General features: G+C 51.6%; 1 protein-coding gene across 5 annotated transcripts in view; it reads right to left on the minus strand.

Annotated features, from left to right (window-relative positions):
• Nucleotides 1–8,918: 8,918 nt before the first annotated feature.
• EDAR (ectodysplasin A receptor) overlaps nucleotides 8,919–15,117 on the minus strand; it is a 52,048-nt gene continuing 45,849 nt past the window's right edge. For 4 of the 5 annotated variants that reach the window (XM_086323743.1, XM_086323746.1, XM_086323745.1 and 1 more), the window contains 6 exons: nucleotides 14,951–15,079; nucleotides 14,796–14,870; nucleotides 14,616–14,688; nucleotides 13,799–13,958; nucleotides 12,591–12,651; nucleotides 8,919–11,158 (listed from right to left, as the gene is read on the minus strand). In XM_086323743.1, the coding sequence (XP_086179869.1) occupies nucleotides 10,836–11,158; nucleotides 12,591–12,651; nucleotides 13,799–13,958; nucleotides 14,616–14,688; nucleotides 14,796–14,870; nucleotides 14,951–15,079 (821 nt within the window). In that variant the 3' untranslated portion in view covers nucleotides 8,919–10,835. The remainder of the gene's footprint in view (nucleotides 11,159–12,590; nucleotides 12,652–13,798; nucleotides 13,959–14,615; nucleotides 14,689–14,795; nucleotides 14,871–14,950; nucleotides 15,080–15,117) is intronic. The other variant, XM_086323744.1, reaches the window with a different exon arrangement.

A 15,117-nucleotide genomic window follows, 5' to 3' on the forward strand; every position in this document is an offset into this window, starting at 1 on the left:
TCCTTCGTCAATGCTACAGGAGGTGGAGTCGATGCTGGGGGCAGGCAGACAGCGTGGGGCTGGTGCTTCTGAAGGGGCCAAGTTCTGGGCCGCGGCCGAGTGGAGATGGAAGGCACCCGTCCCCACCGTGGGGACCATGAGGAGGGGGCTATGTGCATACACAGTGTTGATGGAGGGGGAAGGCAGACAGAAACCCCTGCCTGCAGGAGAGGAGACTTGCCGGAGGTTGATAGGGAGCCACCCCTCTGGCTCTGGGGGACAGGATCTCTGAGGATTTACGCCTGGCGGACATGCCTGTTGTCAGTGAAGACAGTGGAAAAATGTTTTCAGATTTGTAGGTGTTCAGAAGTTACACCGCTTACCCACTGTTCTGAGAAGAGAAACTGCACAGATTATTCTAACCAATTTAGAACTGAGTTTACTGAGTCAGCATCGTACCAAAAGACTGCAGTGAACACTGAAACCACTTAAACATAGGTAGGTTTAAATCATTGTAGTTGGTGTATAAAATGGAGTGAAATGTTAAATTTCTTGGAAGGGTAGACAACAGGGAGAGCAGTGGTTGAGAGTGTGTGCATGAGACGTGACTAGCCAGCATCGGGAGCAGCAGCTGTGGGGCCTGGGGTCAAGGTGGGAAGGGCGAGGCAAGTGAGGGACCCTTCACTGAGTCTTCATCAGAGATGGAGTTGAACATTCAATTTCAGTGGTGACATTGACAAAAGAGGGCTTCCCTGATAGCTCAGTTGGTAAAGAATCCACCTGCAATGCAGGATACCCTGGTTCGATTCCTGGGTCGGGAAGATCCACTTGAGAAGGGTTAGGCTATCCACTCCGGTATTCCTGAGCTTCCCTTGTAGCTCAGCTGGTAAAGACTCTCCCTGCAATGCAGGAGACCTGGGTTCGATCCCTGGGTTGGGAAGATATCCAGGACGAGGGAAAGGCTACCCTCTCCAGAATTCTGGCCTGGAGAATTCCACGGACTGCATAGTCCACGGGGTTGCAGTCGGACACAACTGAGCAACTTTCACCTTGACAAGAATGAAGGAGGCTACAAGAATGCTTTTAGAAAATGTCAGAGTAATTGTTAAAAGCAGAAGAGACTGCTTTTAACTGAAAACTAAAATGCATTTATAGACATGGCAAAACAGAGAGCCGGGAACATAAAAAGAACAAAAATATTTAGGATAAAGTTTTTAAAATTATAAATTCTCTGTTGCTCTGTTCTGATAAATTTGAAAATTGGATGAAATGGACTATTTTCTAGAAAAATACAAACTCAGAATTGTCTCAAAAATCTTCAATAGAAAATCATTTAAGTCTTTTGTAAGTGTGAAAATTATTTTTTTAATGACATTAATTTCAGGTGTTTTGCAGGCGATTTGTTTAAACATTTCAAAGAGAAGTATTTAAAACTAAACTGGCCCAGAAGGTAGAAAAAAAATTCTAATTCATTTCACACAGCATGAGCCCAACACCAAAAATTGTCCAAAAAAGTATGTTTCAAAAACTTCAAAGAAATAGTAAGAAACCAACACCAACATTACAGGAACATTCAGTTCAGTTCAGTCGCTCAGTCGTGTCCGACACCTTGTGACCCCATGAATCGCCCCACGTCAGGCCTCCCTGTCCATCACCAACTCCCGAAAGTTCACTCAGACTCACGTCCATCGAGTCAGTGATGCCATCCAGCCATCTCATCCTCTGTCATCCCCTTCTCCTGCCTCCAATCCCTCCCAATATCAGAGTCTTTTCCAATGAGTCAACTCTTCCCATGAGGTGGACAAAGTACTGGAGTTTCAGCTTTAGCATCTTTCCTTCCAAAGAAATCCCAGGGCTGATCTTCAGAATGGACTGGTTGGATGTCCTTGCAGTCCAAGGGATTCTCAAGAGTCTTCTCCAACACCACACTTCGAAAGCATCGATTCTTCGGCGCTCAGCCTTCTTCACAGTCCAACTCTCACAGCCATACATGACCACTGGAAAAACCATAGCCTTGACTAGACAGACCTTTGTTGGCAAAGTAATGTCTCTGCTTTTGAATATGCTGTCTAGGTTGGTCATAACTTTTCTTCCAAGGAGTAAGCGTCTTTTAATTTCATGGCTGCAGTCACCATCTGCAGTGATTTTGGAGCCCAGAAAAATAAAGTCTGACACTGTTTCCACTGTTTCCCCATCTATTTCCCATGAAGCGATGGGACCAGATGCCATGATCTTCATTTTCTGAATGTTGAGTTTTAAGCCCACTTTTTCACTCTCCTCTTTCACCTTCATCAAGAGGCTTTTTAGTTCCTCTTCACTTTCTGCCATAAGGGTGGTGTCATCTGCATATCTGAGGTTATTGATGTTTCTCCCGGCAATCTTGATTCCAGCTTGTGCTTCTTCCAGCCCAGCGTTTCTCATGATGTACTTTGCATAGAAGTTAAATAAGCAGGGTGACAATATACAACCTTGACGTACTCCTTTTCCTATTTGGAACCAGTCTGTTGTTCCATGTTCAGTTCTAACTGTTGCTTCCTGACCTGCATACAAATTTCTCAAGAGGCAGATCAGGTGGTCTGGTATTCCCATCTCTTTCAGAATTTTCCACAGTTTATGGTGATCCACACAGTCAAAGGCTTTGGCATAGTCAATAAAGCAGAAATAGATGTTTTTCTGGAACCCTCTTGCTTTTTCCATGATCCAGCGGATGTTGGCAATTTGGTCTCTGGTTCCTCTGCCTTTCTAAAACCAGCTTGAACATCTGGAAGTTCATGGTTCACGTATTGCTGAAGCCTAGCTTGGACAATTTTGAGCATTACTTTACTAGCGTGTGAGATTAGTGCAATTGTGCGGTAGTTTGAGCATTCTTTGGCATTGCCTTTCTTTGGGATTGGAATGAAAACTGACCTTTTCCAGTCCTGTGACCACTGCTGAGTTTTCCAAATTTGCTGGCATATTGAGTGCAGCACTTTCACAGCATCATCTTTCAGGATTTGGAATGGCTCAACTGGAATTCCATCACCTCCACTAGCTTTGTTGGTAGTGATGCTTTCTAAGGCCCACTTGACTTCACATTTCAGGATATCTGGCTCTAGGTCAGTGATCACACCATCGTGATTATCTGGGTCGTGAAGATCTTTTTTGCACAGCTCTTCTGTGTATTCTTGCCACCTCTTTTTAATATCTTCTGCTTCTGTTAGGTCCATACCATTTCTGTCCTTTATCGAGCCCATCTTTGCATGAAATGTTCCCTTGGTATCTCTAATTTTCATGAAGAGATCGCTAGTCTTTCCTATTCTGTTCTTTTCCTCTATTTCTTTGCACTGATGGCTGAGGAAGTCTTTCTTATCTCTTGTTGCTATTCTTTGGAACTCTGCATTCAGATGTTTATATCTTTCCTTTTCTCCTTTGCTTTTCGCTTCTCTTTTCACAGCTGTTTGTAAGGCTTCCCCAGACAGCCATTTTGCTTTTTTGCATTTCTTTTCCATGGGGGTGGTCTTGATCCCTGTCTCCTGTACAATGTCACGAACCTCAGTCCATAGTTCTTCAGGCACTCTATCTATGAGATCTAGTCCCTTAAATCTATTTCTCACTTCCGCTGTATAATCATAAGGGATTTGGTTTAGGTCATACCTGAATGGTCTAGTGGTTTTCCCTACTTTCTTCAATTTCAGTCTGAATTTGGCAATAAGGAGTTCATCATCTGAGCCACAGTCAGCTCCTGGTCTTGTTTTTGTTGACTGTATAGAGCTTCTCCATCTTTGGCTGCAAAGAATACAATCAATCTGATTTCGGTGTTGACCATCTGGTGCTGTCCATGTGTAAAGTCTTCTCTTGTGTTGTTGCAAGAGGGTGTTTGCAATGACCAGTGCATTTTCTTGGCAAAACTCTATTAGTCTTTGCCCTGCTTCATTCCGTATTCCAAGGCCAAATTTGCCTGTTACTCCAGGTGTTTCTTGACTTCCTACTTTTGCATTCCAGTCCTCTATAATAAAAGGACATCTTTTTTGGGTGTTAGTTCTAAAAGGTCTTGTAGGTCTTCATAGAACCGTTCAACTTCAGCTTCTTCAGCATTACTGGTTGGGGCATAGACTTGGATTACTGTGATATTGAATGATTTGCCTTGGAAATGAACAGAGACCATTCTGTCGTTTTTGAGATTGCATCCAAGTACTGCATTTCAGACTCTTTTGTTGACCATGATGGCTACTCCATTTCTTCTGAGGGATTCCTGCCCACAGTAGTAGATATAACGGTCATCTGAGTTAAATTCACCCATTCTAGTCCATTTGAGTTTGCTGATTCCTAGAATGTCGACGTTCACTCTTGCCATCTCTTGTTTGACCACTTCCAATTTGCCTTGATTCATGGACCTGACATTCCAGGTTCCTATGCAATATTGCTCTTTACAGCATCGGACCTTGCTTCTATCACCAGTCATATCCACAGCTGGGTATTCTTTTTGCTTTGGCTCCATCCCTTCATTCTTTCTGGAGTTATTTCTCCACTGATCTCCAGTAGCATATTGGGCACCTACTGACCTGGGGAGTTCCTCTTTCAGTATCCTATCATTTTGCCTTTTCATACTGTTCATGGGGTTCTCAAGGCAAGAATCCTGAAGTGGTTTGCCATTCCCTTCTCCACTGGACCACATTCTGTCCGACCTCTCCACCATGACCCGCCCGTGTTGGGTGGCCCCACAGGCATGGCTTAGTTTCATTGAGTTAGACAAGGCTGTGGTCCTAGTGTGATCAGATTGACTAGTTTTCTGTGAGTATGGTTTCAGTGTGTCTGCCCTCTGATGCCCTCTTGCAACACCTACCATCTTACTTGGGTTTCTCTTACCTTGGGCGTGGGCTATCTCTTCACCGCTGCTCCAGCAAAGCGCCGCCGCTGCTCCTTACCTTGGACGAGAGGTATCTTCTCACCGCCACCCCTTCTGACCTTGAATGTGGAATAGCTCCTCTAGGCCCTCCTGTGCCGGCCACCGCTCCTTGGAGGTGGGGTTGGTCCTCCCGGCCGCCGCCCCTGACCTCGGAGGCGGGGTAGCTCCTCTTGCCCTTGCTAAATGCGCTGGTTGCAGCTGCCTGCGCTAAATGCGCAGGTCGCAGGAACATTACAGGAACCTTAATCCATCACCAGCTGGGGAAGCATGCATTCTAGAAATATCAGATTGGCTTTGTGGTAAAAAACACATATTTTATTGTATTTGCCAAGCAAAGATAGAAAACCATACACTCAATAAATGCCTAAAATATAATTCAACTTACATTCCTGATAAAGCTATAATATGTTTAAAGGGCTATGAAATCAGTGAGTACTATGAGACACCGGGTATGTGCCTATTGAAGTTGGGACTGTAACAGCCCAAGCACCCATCCTGTGACGCACGGCTGGTGTTTCAGGAAGCATAACTTTGGGGAGGGAGATGCAGGTGATGGGCCCACCTGGGGGCTGGGGTCTTCTTTTAGAAGCTCAGCAGGGTGCCCGGTTGCGAGATAATCACTCACATTCGGAGCTTCTACATAATCCCTCAATCACTAACTAGAAATTAATGTTTCACTTCAGTGTTAGTAATAAGTTAACAGTTTACATGGCAGACTTTTATGGAACAGGAATCAAATACCAAGGAAGGTTCAGAACCTGATGAGCGACCATCCAGGCTTGGCCAGGGGGACATGGAGGGCAATCTGATGAAACAGACCCTGAGTTCCCGGTGGGGCTCCACTGTGTCGGGGCCTCATCTCCCCAAGTACTTCACATGCTTCAGCCAAGACTAATCCCAATCTGAATTCCCTTTAGAACATGGGGAAGTCATTCTAACTCATCTGGACTAATAAACAGGCAGGATTAGAGAAGGAAGCTTCTGCTGTTTGTCAGCACTGAGCCAAGTTCTTTTCTGTTCTTTGATCCTCATCAGACCCTCATGCTGGGTCTTGTTCTTGTTGAAAGAGACGGCCCAGCTGAAAGAGACACGGCCCAGCACCCGGCCACAGCTACTCACACAGTGGCCCTCCAAGAGGGGAGGGCGAGCTTGCAATGCTGGGGGTCAACCCGGATCTGGTTGGGGCTCACATCTGCTCCTCCAGCCTCGCCACACTTGCTGGAATAAGGGGTAAGTAGAGAGCTTGATTCCAGTGGAGGGACTGACTCCATCCTGCAGGTTGCCAGGCAGCTAAGAATGTCGGGGACACATATACACCCCCAGCTGGTGGCCATGTACAAGACCCCCTGGAGCCAGAACTGACAGGTGGGTCACGAAGACCTGGGGCCCAAGGCCCTGAACTGGAGGGCAGAGAAGAGGGGCCGTCAGGGTGGTGGGTTAACCATGATCTTTGCAGAGTTGGGACCTCTGAAGGCAATACAGGTGATGAGACCCTGTGTGCAGGGTGCTTCCCAGGTGGCTCAGTGGCATAGAATCAACCGCCAGTGCGAGGACACAGTTTGATCCCCAGCAAGGGAAGATCCCCTAGAGGAGGAAGGGCAACCTACTCCAGTATTCTTGCCTCCTCTATCCTCCCGTGGACAGAGGAGGCTCCTCTGTGGGGTCGCAAAGAGTCGGACATGACTTAGTGACTAAACAACAACAAGTCTTCAGAGGGCGTGTGGGACCCTGCCTCAGCGACACTGGACTATTGAAGAGAACAGCTGAGATACCAAAGTGGAATATAAGCCATGTTAGCTAGGTTCAAAGAAGCAAGATGGCTAGAGGTACTATGAAGAGACAAGAGACTAACAAAATGGACTGTGAAGTTTTCCAAAAAGTAGCTTACAGAAATGAAAATGTAACTGTTGAAATCAGACAATAGATAAGATTGAAAGGAGAACTGGTCATAGTAATTATGCAGGATGAAAACCTAGAAGACTCTCTTACGTGGAGGATGAAGCATGAAAGGATCTAACACAAGTGTAAACGTGCCCCAGCAGGAGAAAACACAGCAGAGAGATCCGAGAAAAGCGTGGCTGGGGATAAAACGAGAAGGATGGAAAACACAACTCTCCGTTCAAGAAGCCAAATGAACTAGCAGCAAGACAGGTGCACAGAGATCGCTCCTTAGAAACATCAAACTGGAAGAAACGGAAGGACACCAAAGACCGGCAGACGCTTACATGCAGCCAAGAGAGAAGACAGGTCAGCTGAAAGGGCAGCTCAGGTGGGTGACTCCCCACAGCCATCTGCCCAGGCGTCCTTATCATCACCCTTCCCAGGACATTTCAGACAAACCAAACACTCAGCAACACCAAGCTCCACCTAAACCTCTAAAGGACGTACCTCAGGAGGAAGCAGAGTGGTTTCAGAAATTCTAAAAGGCGAGATGAAATGACAAAGAAAATGATAAATGAGTGAGACTCAACTCTGAAGCTCTGTATTCAATGTGCATGAGGGTGCGCGTCTAAGGGCTATTGGGGTATGGGGAACACAAGGTGACACAGAAAGAAAACAGAACTCCTGTTTCTATTTTTAATGTTCTGCTGCTGTTTAAAAGTATTTTTGTTCACATTTAAAATTCTACACACATGTAAGTGCACAGGGAGCGTGTGTTGGAACACACAGGTGTGCCCCCGCCATGGTCTCACCTTCAGTGACTCCACAACTGAGCTGAGGGTGGGTGACCCTCTGTGCCCCATTTCCCAGTCCCTCGTCTAAAGCAGTGAGCTTTCAGTCTGTCTGGGCTGCTCATTGCAGTCACCAGGGTGGGCTTTAAAGAGTCCTTTCCCTCCCCCGCCACCATCGAATCTGAATTAACTGCCCTGGGGTGCCCTGGAGGGTGTGGAAGTGCCTCTAGTCCTTCTAAGCTTGACTGCTTCCCCGCCAGGATGCTGGTGAGGCTGGTGTGTGTGGACAACCCGCCAGGATGCTGGTGAAGCTGAGATGTCTGGATGGCCCCGCCAGCCTCTTGGCTGTGGAAGCGGCAGGTGGGCTAGAAATTGCTGTGACCCTGAACACAGCCCTTCTGAGTCACAGTTTATTCATCTAGATGAGCCTGTGCTGACAGCTTCTGGGTTGCCGTGTTCAGGTTCAGGACACAGTGTGTGTGTGTGTCGTGATCACACAATAGGTTCTGTTTGAGTATGGGGGCAAGAGGCATGGTGACCCTGCACAGGACTCTTGAGGAGATTCCAGGTGGGAGGACCCTAGGCAGCAGAAAGGACGGCAGGCAGGTGGCCGCCCCAGGCATCTGCTGGCCATGCTCAGGCCCTACGGTCTCAGGACACTAGGGACCCTGCCAGGGTGAGCTATCTTCTTGCTGGTGGCACCAAGGCACAGGTCCTGTCTTGTAGGAATTCTCAAAAGCTCTGTTTGTCCCTCTGGTCTTTACCTGCTGTCACTGCCGCCCCGCCGTGGGCCCTCTGCTGTGTCATCACAAAACTCCCTGAGCCCCTTCGGTCCTCGTGCAGTGCCCTGCCCTTGTGGTATCCACGGGCGCCTCCTCTGTCCCCTTCTCAGGTCTCCTCCTCCTGTCCTGCTGTCTCTTTAGAGCTGGTCTTCCCTGAGTTAGGCCTTCCCTGATGGCTCAGACAGTAAAGAATTCAATCCCTGGGTTGTGAAGAACCCCTAGAGAAGGGAACTAGAGAATACTCCAGTATTCTTGCCTGGAGAATTCATGGACAGAGAAGCCTGGCAGGCTACAGTCCATGGGGTTGCAAAGAGTCAGACATGACTGAGCGACTTTCACTTCCCCAAGTTAGGGAACCGCCGGGTAGCCTGGCTGGACAGTGATCACTGGAGCGGCAGTGCCCGCCTGGGCTCCTGCTCCAACCCCTTGGCTCCCACTGATGAGGAGGCAGCCCTTGTTGGGGGGACAAAGCCAGATGGGACTCCCATAGCACATCACACACAGGTGACAGCCAGGAGCAGAGCCACAGACCTGCCTACCCACACCGCCCCCAACCCCCGCCCCCGCCCCCTCCCCCAGCCAATCCCTGGAAGCCAGGGGTCTTCTTGTTATTAGTTTATTGAAATTGTAAAACATAATAAGTTATATAAACAGACCTAGACACAAACATTAACAATGAAGATTCCACTGGCCAGGGCCCACAGCTCTGGCCGAGGTGATTTCTGAGTGTGTTTATTTCAGCAGGAACAGTGGCTGTGGCCATACAGGACAGCAGGGGGAGCCCAGCTTCGCTCGGTGAGAGTCCTTGTAGACTCAGTGATCTGAACCCATCATGTAGACTCAAGCCCTCCAGAGTGGTTCCTGCCTGGGTTTGGTTCCAGGTAAGCAGATGACGAAGGACTGAGTCACTGTCAGGACAAACTCCCTGCACATGGCGGGCTGAGCCCCCAAGACAGGCCTGGCACCGCCGGCCCTGTGGCCGCCCGCTCTACCTCCTCTGACGTCCGCAGCCTCAGAGAAGGTGGCTTCAGCAGCAGCAGCAGCACAGAGCCGGGATTGTGCCAAGGGGCCACGGGGACTGAGGGTAACCAGGCTGTGTGTGAGTGTGCCCTGAGGGGCACAGCAGGCCGACACCACAGACAACAATGGTGTTAAATGGCCACATGTTCTGCGTTCAGGGCCGGAGGTTGCGTGCCGCCCTCCGCATACACCTGGTTTCCTCCCCAGAAGCATTTGTCAGTCATGGGACTTGTCATTTCACAAAAGTATAAGCCAGAGACTGGTTTCAATTTAGGAACAACAGGGTCAGGTCTGTCCCTGGGGGCTGAGCAGAGAATTCACAGTTAAACACCCTCAACCTGCCTGATCACCCCTGGTTCCTGGTTCTGGCCACAGCAGATGTCCTCAGAGAATTTGCCAGAACAAGGCTGTTAAGCCCCTCTCTCAGTGTCTGCCGGACACTTAAAGTTACTGTGAGAACTCAGTTCTGTTTTCATTCCCGTTTCCCCTACAGCTCACAGTGCACTCACATCCATGGAAGGCCTGGCATGGTCTCCAGACCTCCTTCAGATCTGCTCACCCCAACTTTACTTTCTCTGACTTAGAATCACAGAATAACCTATTTGCAGAAGAGAAGCAAACTGAGCCCTGGGAGGGGAAGAAATCGGCCCCTGTTGGCACGAGCAGACCAGGTCCCCATGGCTACAGACCCCACGTTCCCTGAGGGGCTCAGAAGGCCCACGAGGCACATCCCTGTCCAAGACCCTCTGGAGCCTGAGGGTTCCATGGCTGTTTCCCTTTCCAAGCAGAGCCAACCCCTCATTTCTGTTTGAAGCAAACAACTTGTGTCCCTGAGCACTACTGCCCCAGAGGGTCCAGTCCGCTCGAGAAAGAAAGCAGAGGCAGTTCAGGGACCCCGGGTCCTGAGGCTGGACTTGTGCAGCACTGAGTGAAGCCAGGAGGCTGCCCTTGATTGGACATCCGTGGGAGGCAGGCATCCTGCAGGCAGAAGGGCCTTGGGGACAGTGAGCCCGGGGTCCCGCAGGCGGTGCAGACCCTCACTGAGCCTGGAGCGGGAGGACGTGGTGCCTCTGCAGCCTTTTCCCAACCTCAGAGCTGCGTTCCTCATGGGGCGCCCCCACGCCCCCCCCAGGGAAGCAGCTCCCCCAAGCTGTGCCCCCGTTCCCACACCCCCTTGGGCTGTGTGCGGTCTTCCAGAAAAATATGTCCCCTGGGGCGGTGAACTCCCCACAGGACAGATAGGCTTCACTGTGTCCTCCAGGCACCGCTGGTGCACGCCGGGCGGTGCCGACCGCATCCATGGAGGAGCAAGTGGGGCGGGCCAGATAGATGCACACAGACCCACTGCACCTGGTGAGGCCAGTGTAACCTCATGTCCACACGGATCTTCTATCTGGTTAGACTGGGAGACAGGCCTGTGTCCTCCTGTTCCTCGGACCAGCGAGGTGCCCCTGGTGTGCAGAGGAGACAGCCTAGCCTTGGGGACTGCGGCCCTGCTCAGGATGCAGGGGGTGGCGGGGCAGCAGGTGGCGGGACCCCCACCCACTCCAGGATGTCCGCACACAGGGACTCTACAGCGTCCAGCCGCTCAATCTGCACCAGCTTGGTGAGAAGCTCGGGGATGCTGTAGCCGGCCGTACTGATGCGGTCAAACAGCTGCAGCCCGTCTGTCATGCCACCAATCTCGTCCCGCTTGAGCCCAAAGCTCTCGGCCAGGTGGCGCCACGTCTTCACCACCGCCTTCTCTGAGTTGTACGTGGCACTGAGCATCCGGCTGGTCTTCTCCAAGCAGTCGAAGGGCAGCTCCGTGGGGCTGAGGCCTGAGGGACAAAGAGCCACGTCAGACGTCAGCAGAAGTGTGACACCCTTGAACAGGATTTATAGAACCTTTTTTAAAATCGTAAAATATAACACAAATTGCAGAAATCCACAATGCTTCAGGCGAACAACTCCTGGGACGCTGCCAGCCACACTCGAAGCCTGTCCATTCCCCTGACCCCAGCAGCTCCATCGGACGCAGCCAACCTAGTCAGGTGACCCTCCCAGTATCAGGTCCCTTTAGGGGACCAAGGTCATTCTTAAAAGGTGCTCCAAGGACAGTCCTGCATGGGTCACCTGAGCCACATCAGTGCCCTAGCGGTCCTTGGACCCTGCTATATGTTAGACTCAACCAGGAAGTGTTCACTCCACGCTTTCCCCTCTTCCTCCTTCTAAGTACAGCTGAAAACCCACCAACCAGCACAGGTGGAATGCTCTCTTCGCAAGAAGAAAACAGACAGTATCTGCCTTCATACAGTGAAACGCCATAGGACAACCCTGGTGCCGCTCCCTCCAATGCCAGCAAAATGGGACAGGAGCCTAGGCGTCCACCCCGGGAGGCCAGGCAGGGACCCTGGCTTTCTCCTCATCCAGCAGCTGGTCACAGGCCTCCCTGCCACCACGGTGTTGGTAGAGACCACTCAGAGCAGTGGATGTCTACACATACCCCTGCACAGGTTGGGCTCAAAGATCCACAGCCACCTGGGGGTGACAGGGGCACCCCTCCTTGACTCAGGTATGTCAGAGGAAAGCAGCCGCACAGAGGGTTCAGATGAGACCCCGAGTCTCAGAGTGTCATGTGAAACTGTTCCAGTTTCAACAGAGAGTCACTCATCACGCCAAGAACCAGGAAGACCTCAAATGCATGAAAAAAGACCATCAGTAAATGCTGACAAGGATAACAGAGATGTTAGGTTATCTGGCGAGGATTGTAAAGAAGTCCAAACCCATGCTTACCACATAGTAAATAAGGATAACATAAAAAACAAGGATAACAGAGATGTTAGGTCATCTGGTGAGGGTTGTAAAGAAGTTGTGATCAAAGTACTTCAACATGTAATTACAAACATACTTGAAACAAATGAAAAAAGAATAGAATACCTTAACAAAAGATAGAAAATGTAAAGGAGAACCAAATGGAAATGTTGGAACTGAAAAAGGTAACAATCAAGATTAAAGCTCAGTGGATGAGCTCCATGGCAGAATGAAGAGGGACAAGTTAGTGAGCTGGACGGCAGAACAGACATCACCCACCTGAACAGCAGAGAGAAAATAAACTGAAACACATGTCCCTCCACACCTCCGTTGGCCTGCCCCTAGTCCCCACCACCCAAGCTGATGAGCAACTTGGAAGGCGGTTCTTCTCAGCCTCTCCTGGGACACCCAGAGTGCTGGAGGGTCCCTGGGGAGTCAGGGCCCCACACCTCCCCTTACCTTCCACAACACCACACACACTGGCATACACATCCAGTATCTTCTTCCTTCGACTCTGAATCTGTGAAAAAAGTTAGTGAAAGTCGCTCAGTCATGTTCAACTCTTTGCAGCCTGCCAGGCTCTTCTGTCCATGGGATTCTCCAGGCCGGAATACTGGAGTGGGTCACCATACCTTCCCCTAGGGGATCTTCCCAACTCAGGAATTGAACCAGGGTCTCCTGCATTGCAGGCAGATTCTTTACCAACTGAGCTACCAGGGAATCCCAGAAAAAGCTAAGAGAGTATGAATTTTCACAAAGTGGGTGTCAGCAGCACAGGCCCACGTCTTCCATCTCCATGTCAGCAGGGCCCCTTCCTGATTCCGTGTCAGAAATGCTGAGCTACATTCTCGCCAGAACATCAGTCACATTCACAGAAGAAAGCCCTCCCCGGCTCGGCGCCCTCAGTGTCCACGGGGCTTCTCTGCTCCACTGGACATTCAGACTCACAGACAACCAGAGGCCACATCTGGCTTCACTGGCTTCAGTCTCTCCAGAAGGACAGACCCTCCAGCCCAGCTCACCAAGGGGTATGGGTGAGGTTTCCACAGCCACAGAGCTATGCAGCCCTCTCCCTGCAGGGCGGGCAGCTGGGGGCCTGGCAGGGGGGGCGGGTGCACAAGGCCCCTTGGAGCCACCCTCTTTGGACAACTCCACAGCCCCCACCCCCAGAGGTCAGTGAACTGGGCACCAGGGCATATTCCTGTCAAGATCCGACCACAGCAACTCCAACTGGGCACCTTCACCGTGAGCAGTGATGCCAGGAGCAGAGCTAACAGGCCCAGGTGGGGACAGTGACCCCCCCTGGTGCACCTTGGCCCCCATGTGGGGCACGCCCAGCCTCTGGGCAGCAGGCTTGTGTGTGTGTGTGCACGCGCATGTGCATGTATGTGCCCACATGTGCATCTTGTCTGGTTGGACCTATTCCAGTACATTTACAAGGGACTCTCCTGTCTTGTGCTGTTCCCAGCAATTTAACCTTTTTTCTCTTGGCTCACTATTTCTTCATTTCTTCTCTCAAGCTGTATGACGAGAGAACTAACTTCCCTGTCTTTAGTCTCAGATTCTGAACCTGTCTTCTGCTGGGGCCCAAGGGAGAAACCCCCAGAGCTGGCAAGGTGCATTCAGCAGAAGGCGGCGTTTGTGGGGGAGTTGGGTGTAGGCCTTACCCCGGCCGCCCGGGTGGCAGTGGCTGACTTGTCCCTGGCCAGGTGGACCAGCGACAGCAGGCACAGCTCCGGGGGGCCCTGCCCATCTGGGGCCGGCTCCTCGTCACTGTCCAGGCTCCGGTTCAGCAGCTGCTCCTTCTCTGATGAGGCGTCGTTCTCGCTGCAGAGACAGGACCATGGTAAAGGGCACCGTGCCAGCCGGCCTGGCCCGCTGCCCCAGGGGTGGTGACCGTGGGTGCAGAAACCTGTCCCTGCTTTCCCTAGCTTGTCTCTGCTTTCCCTAAAGGCTCGGGCACAGACTGCGAGGTGGAGAGACGCCACTCTGTGGGCCCAAGTCTGCACCGGGCAGAAGGGCTCCCGCAGCACCAGGTCTGGCAGATGCCCAGAGTGAGGGGGAGCCCCTTTGAGAAGGAGACGGGTTCGGGATACCCACAGGAGGTAGGCTCCAGTCACACCCTGTCCCTTGCCCAGGCCATGGCCCTAGTCATGCCCCCAAAATCATTCCACTCGGATGAAAAACAACCTATAGGCACTCTGCTTGCTTCCTGTGGTTTGGCTGAAGACTAATTCAAGAACAAAGGACCGTATGTGCTGGTGACTAGGTGACAGAGACCCAGCCCCACCCAGTGCCCACTGGAGGCCGAGACACGGAGCCAACAGCCAGCGGTTTCAGGTCCCAGGGCAGAGCAGGCAGGGGCGTGGGCACTGAGGACCCTGGGCCACCGCCCCCACCCTGTGTCCCCCACAGGCCCAGCTCCCCTTCCTGCTCGGACCCCAAAGACCCCCCCAGTTCAGCCAGGCTGCCTCCCTGACTCACCTCTTAGCCGATTTGGCTGGAGCCGCCGTCAGCTTCTCAAATTCGTCCTTCTCGGAGAAGATCACCACGTTGTCTGTGGGGGTGGGAGGGAGGGGGGGTCAGGGCCCGGCCTCCTTAGGGGTTGGGGGGCATGCTCCAGCCCCCCACCTCCTACTGTGGGCTCCAGGGGCTGCTGCCCACCTTTGGCCTCTTTCTTCTCCTCTTCCTCGCTCACGGGGGCTTCTGGGCTCTTCACGGGGGCGCTGGGGCAGCAGGCTGAGGGGACAGGGGGCATGAGGGGCCAGCTGGCATCAGGGGGAGGGGGCTGGTGAGGGGTGTGGGGGGCGGGGCAGTACCTGGGGCGGACGGCCTGGCCTTCAGGATGTAGAACATGATGATGAGGACGATGGCGACGGCCATGGTGAAGATGGTGGACATGGCAATGACCAAGGCGGTGGCCAGGTGTCCTTGGCCTGAGAGCTCTGCTGTGGTCGGGAGAGAAGGCCATGCCTCAGGGATCAGG

This window comes from Bos grunniens, chromosome 11, assembly GCF_055505025.1.
Source record: "Bos grunniens cultivar Pamir isolate PY7600 chromosome 11, Bosgru_T2T1.0, whole genome shotgun sequence".
In the NCBI taxonomy this organism is placed as follows: Eukaryota; Metazoa; Chordata; class Mammalia; order Artiodactyla; family Bovidae; genus Bos; species Bos grunniens.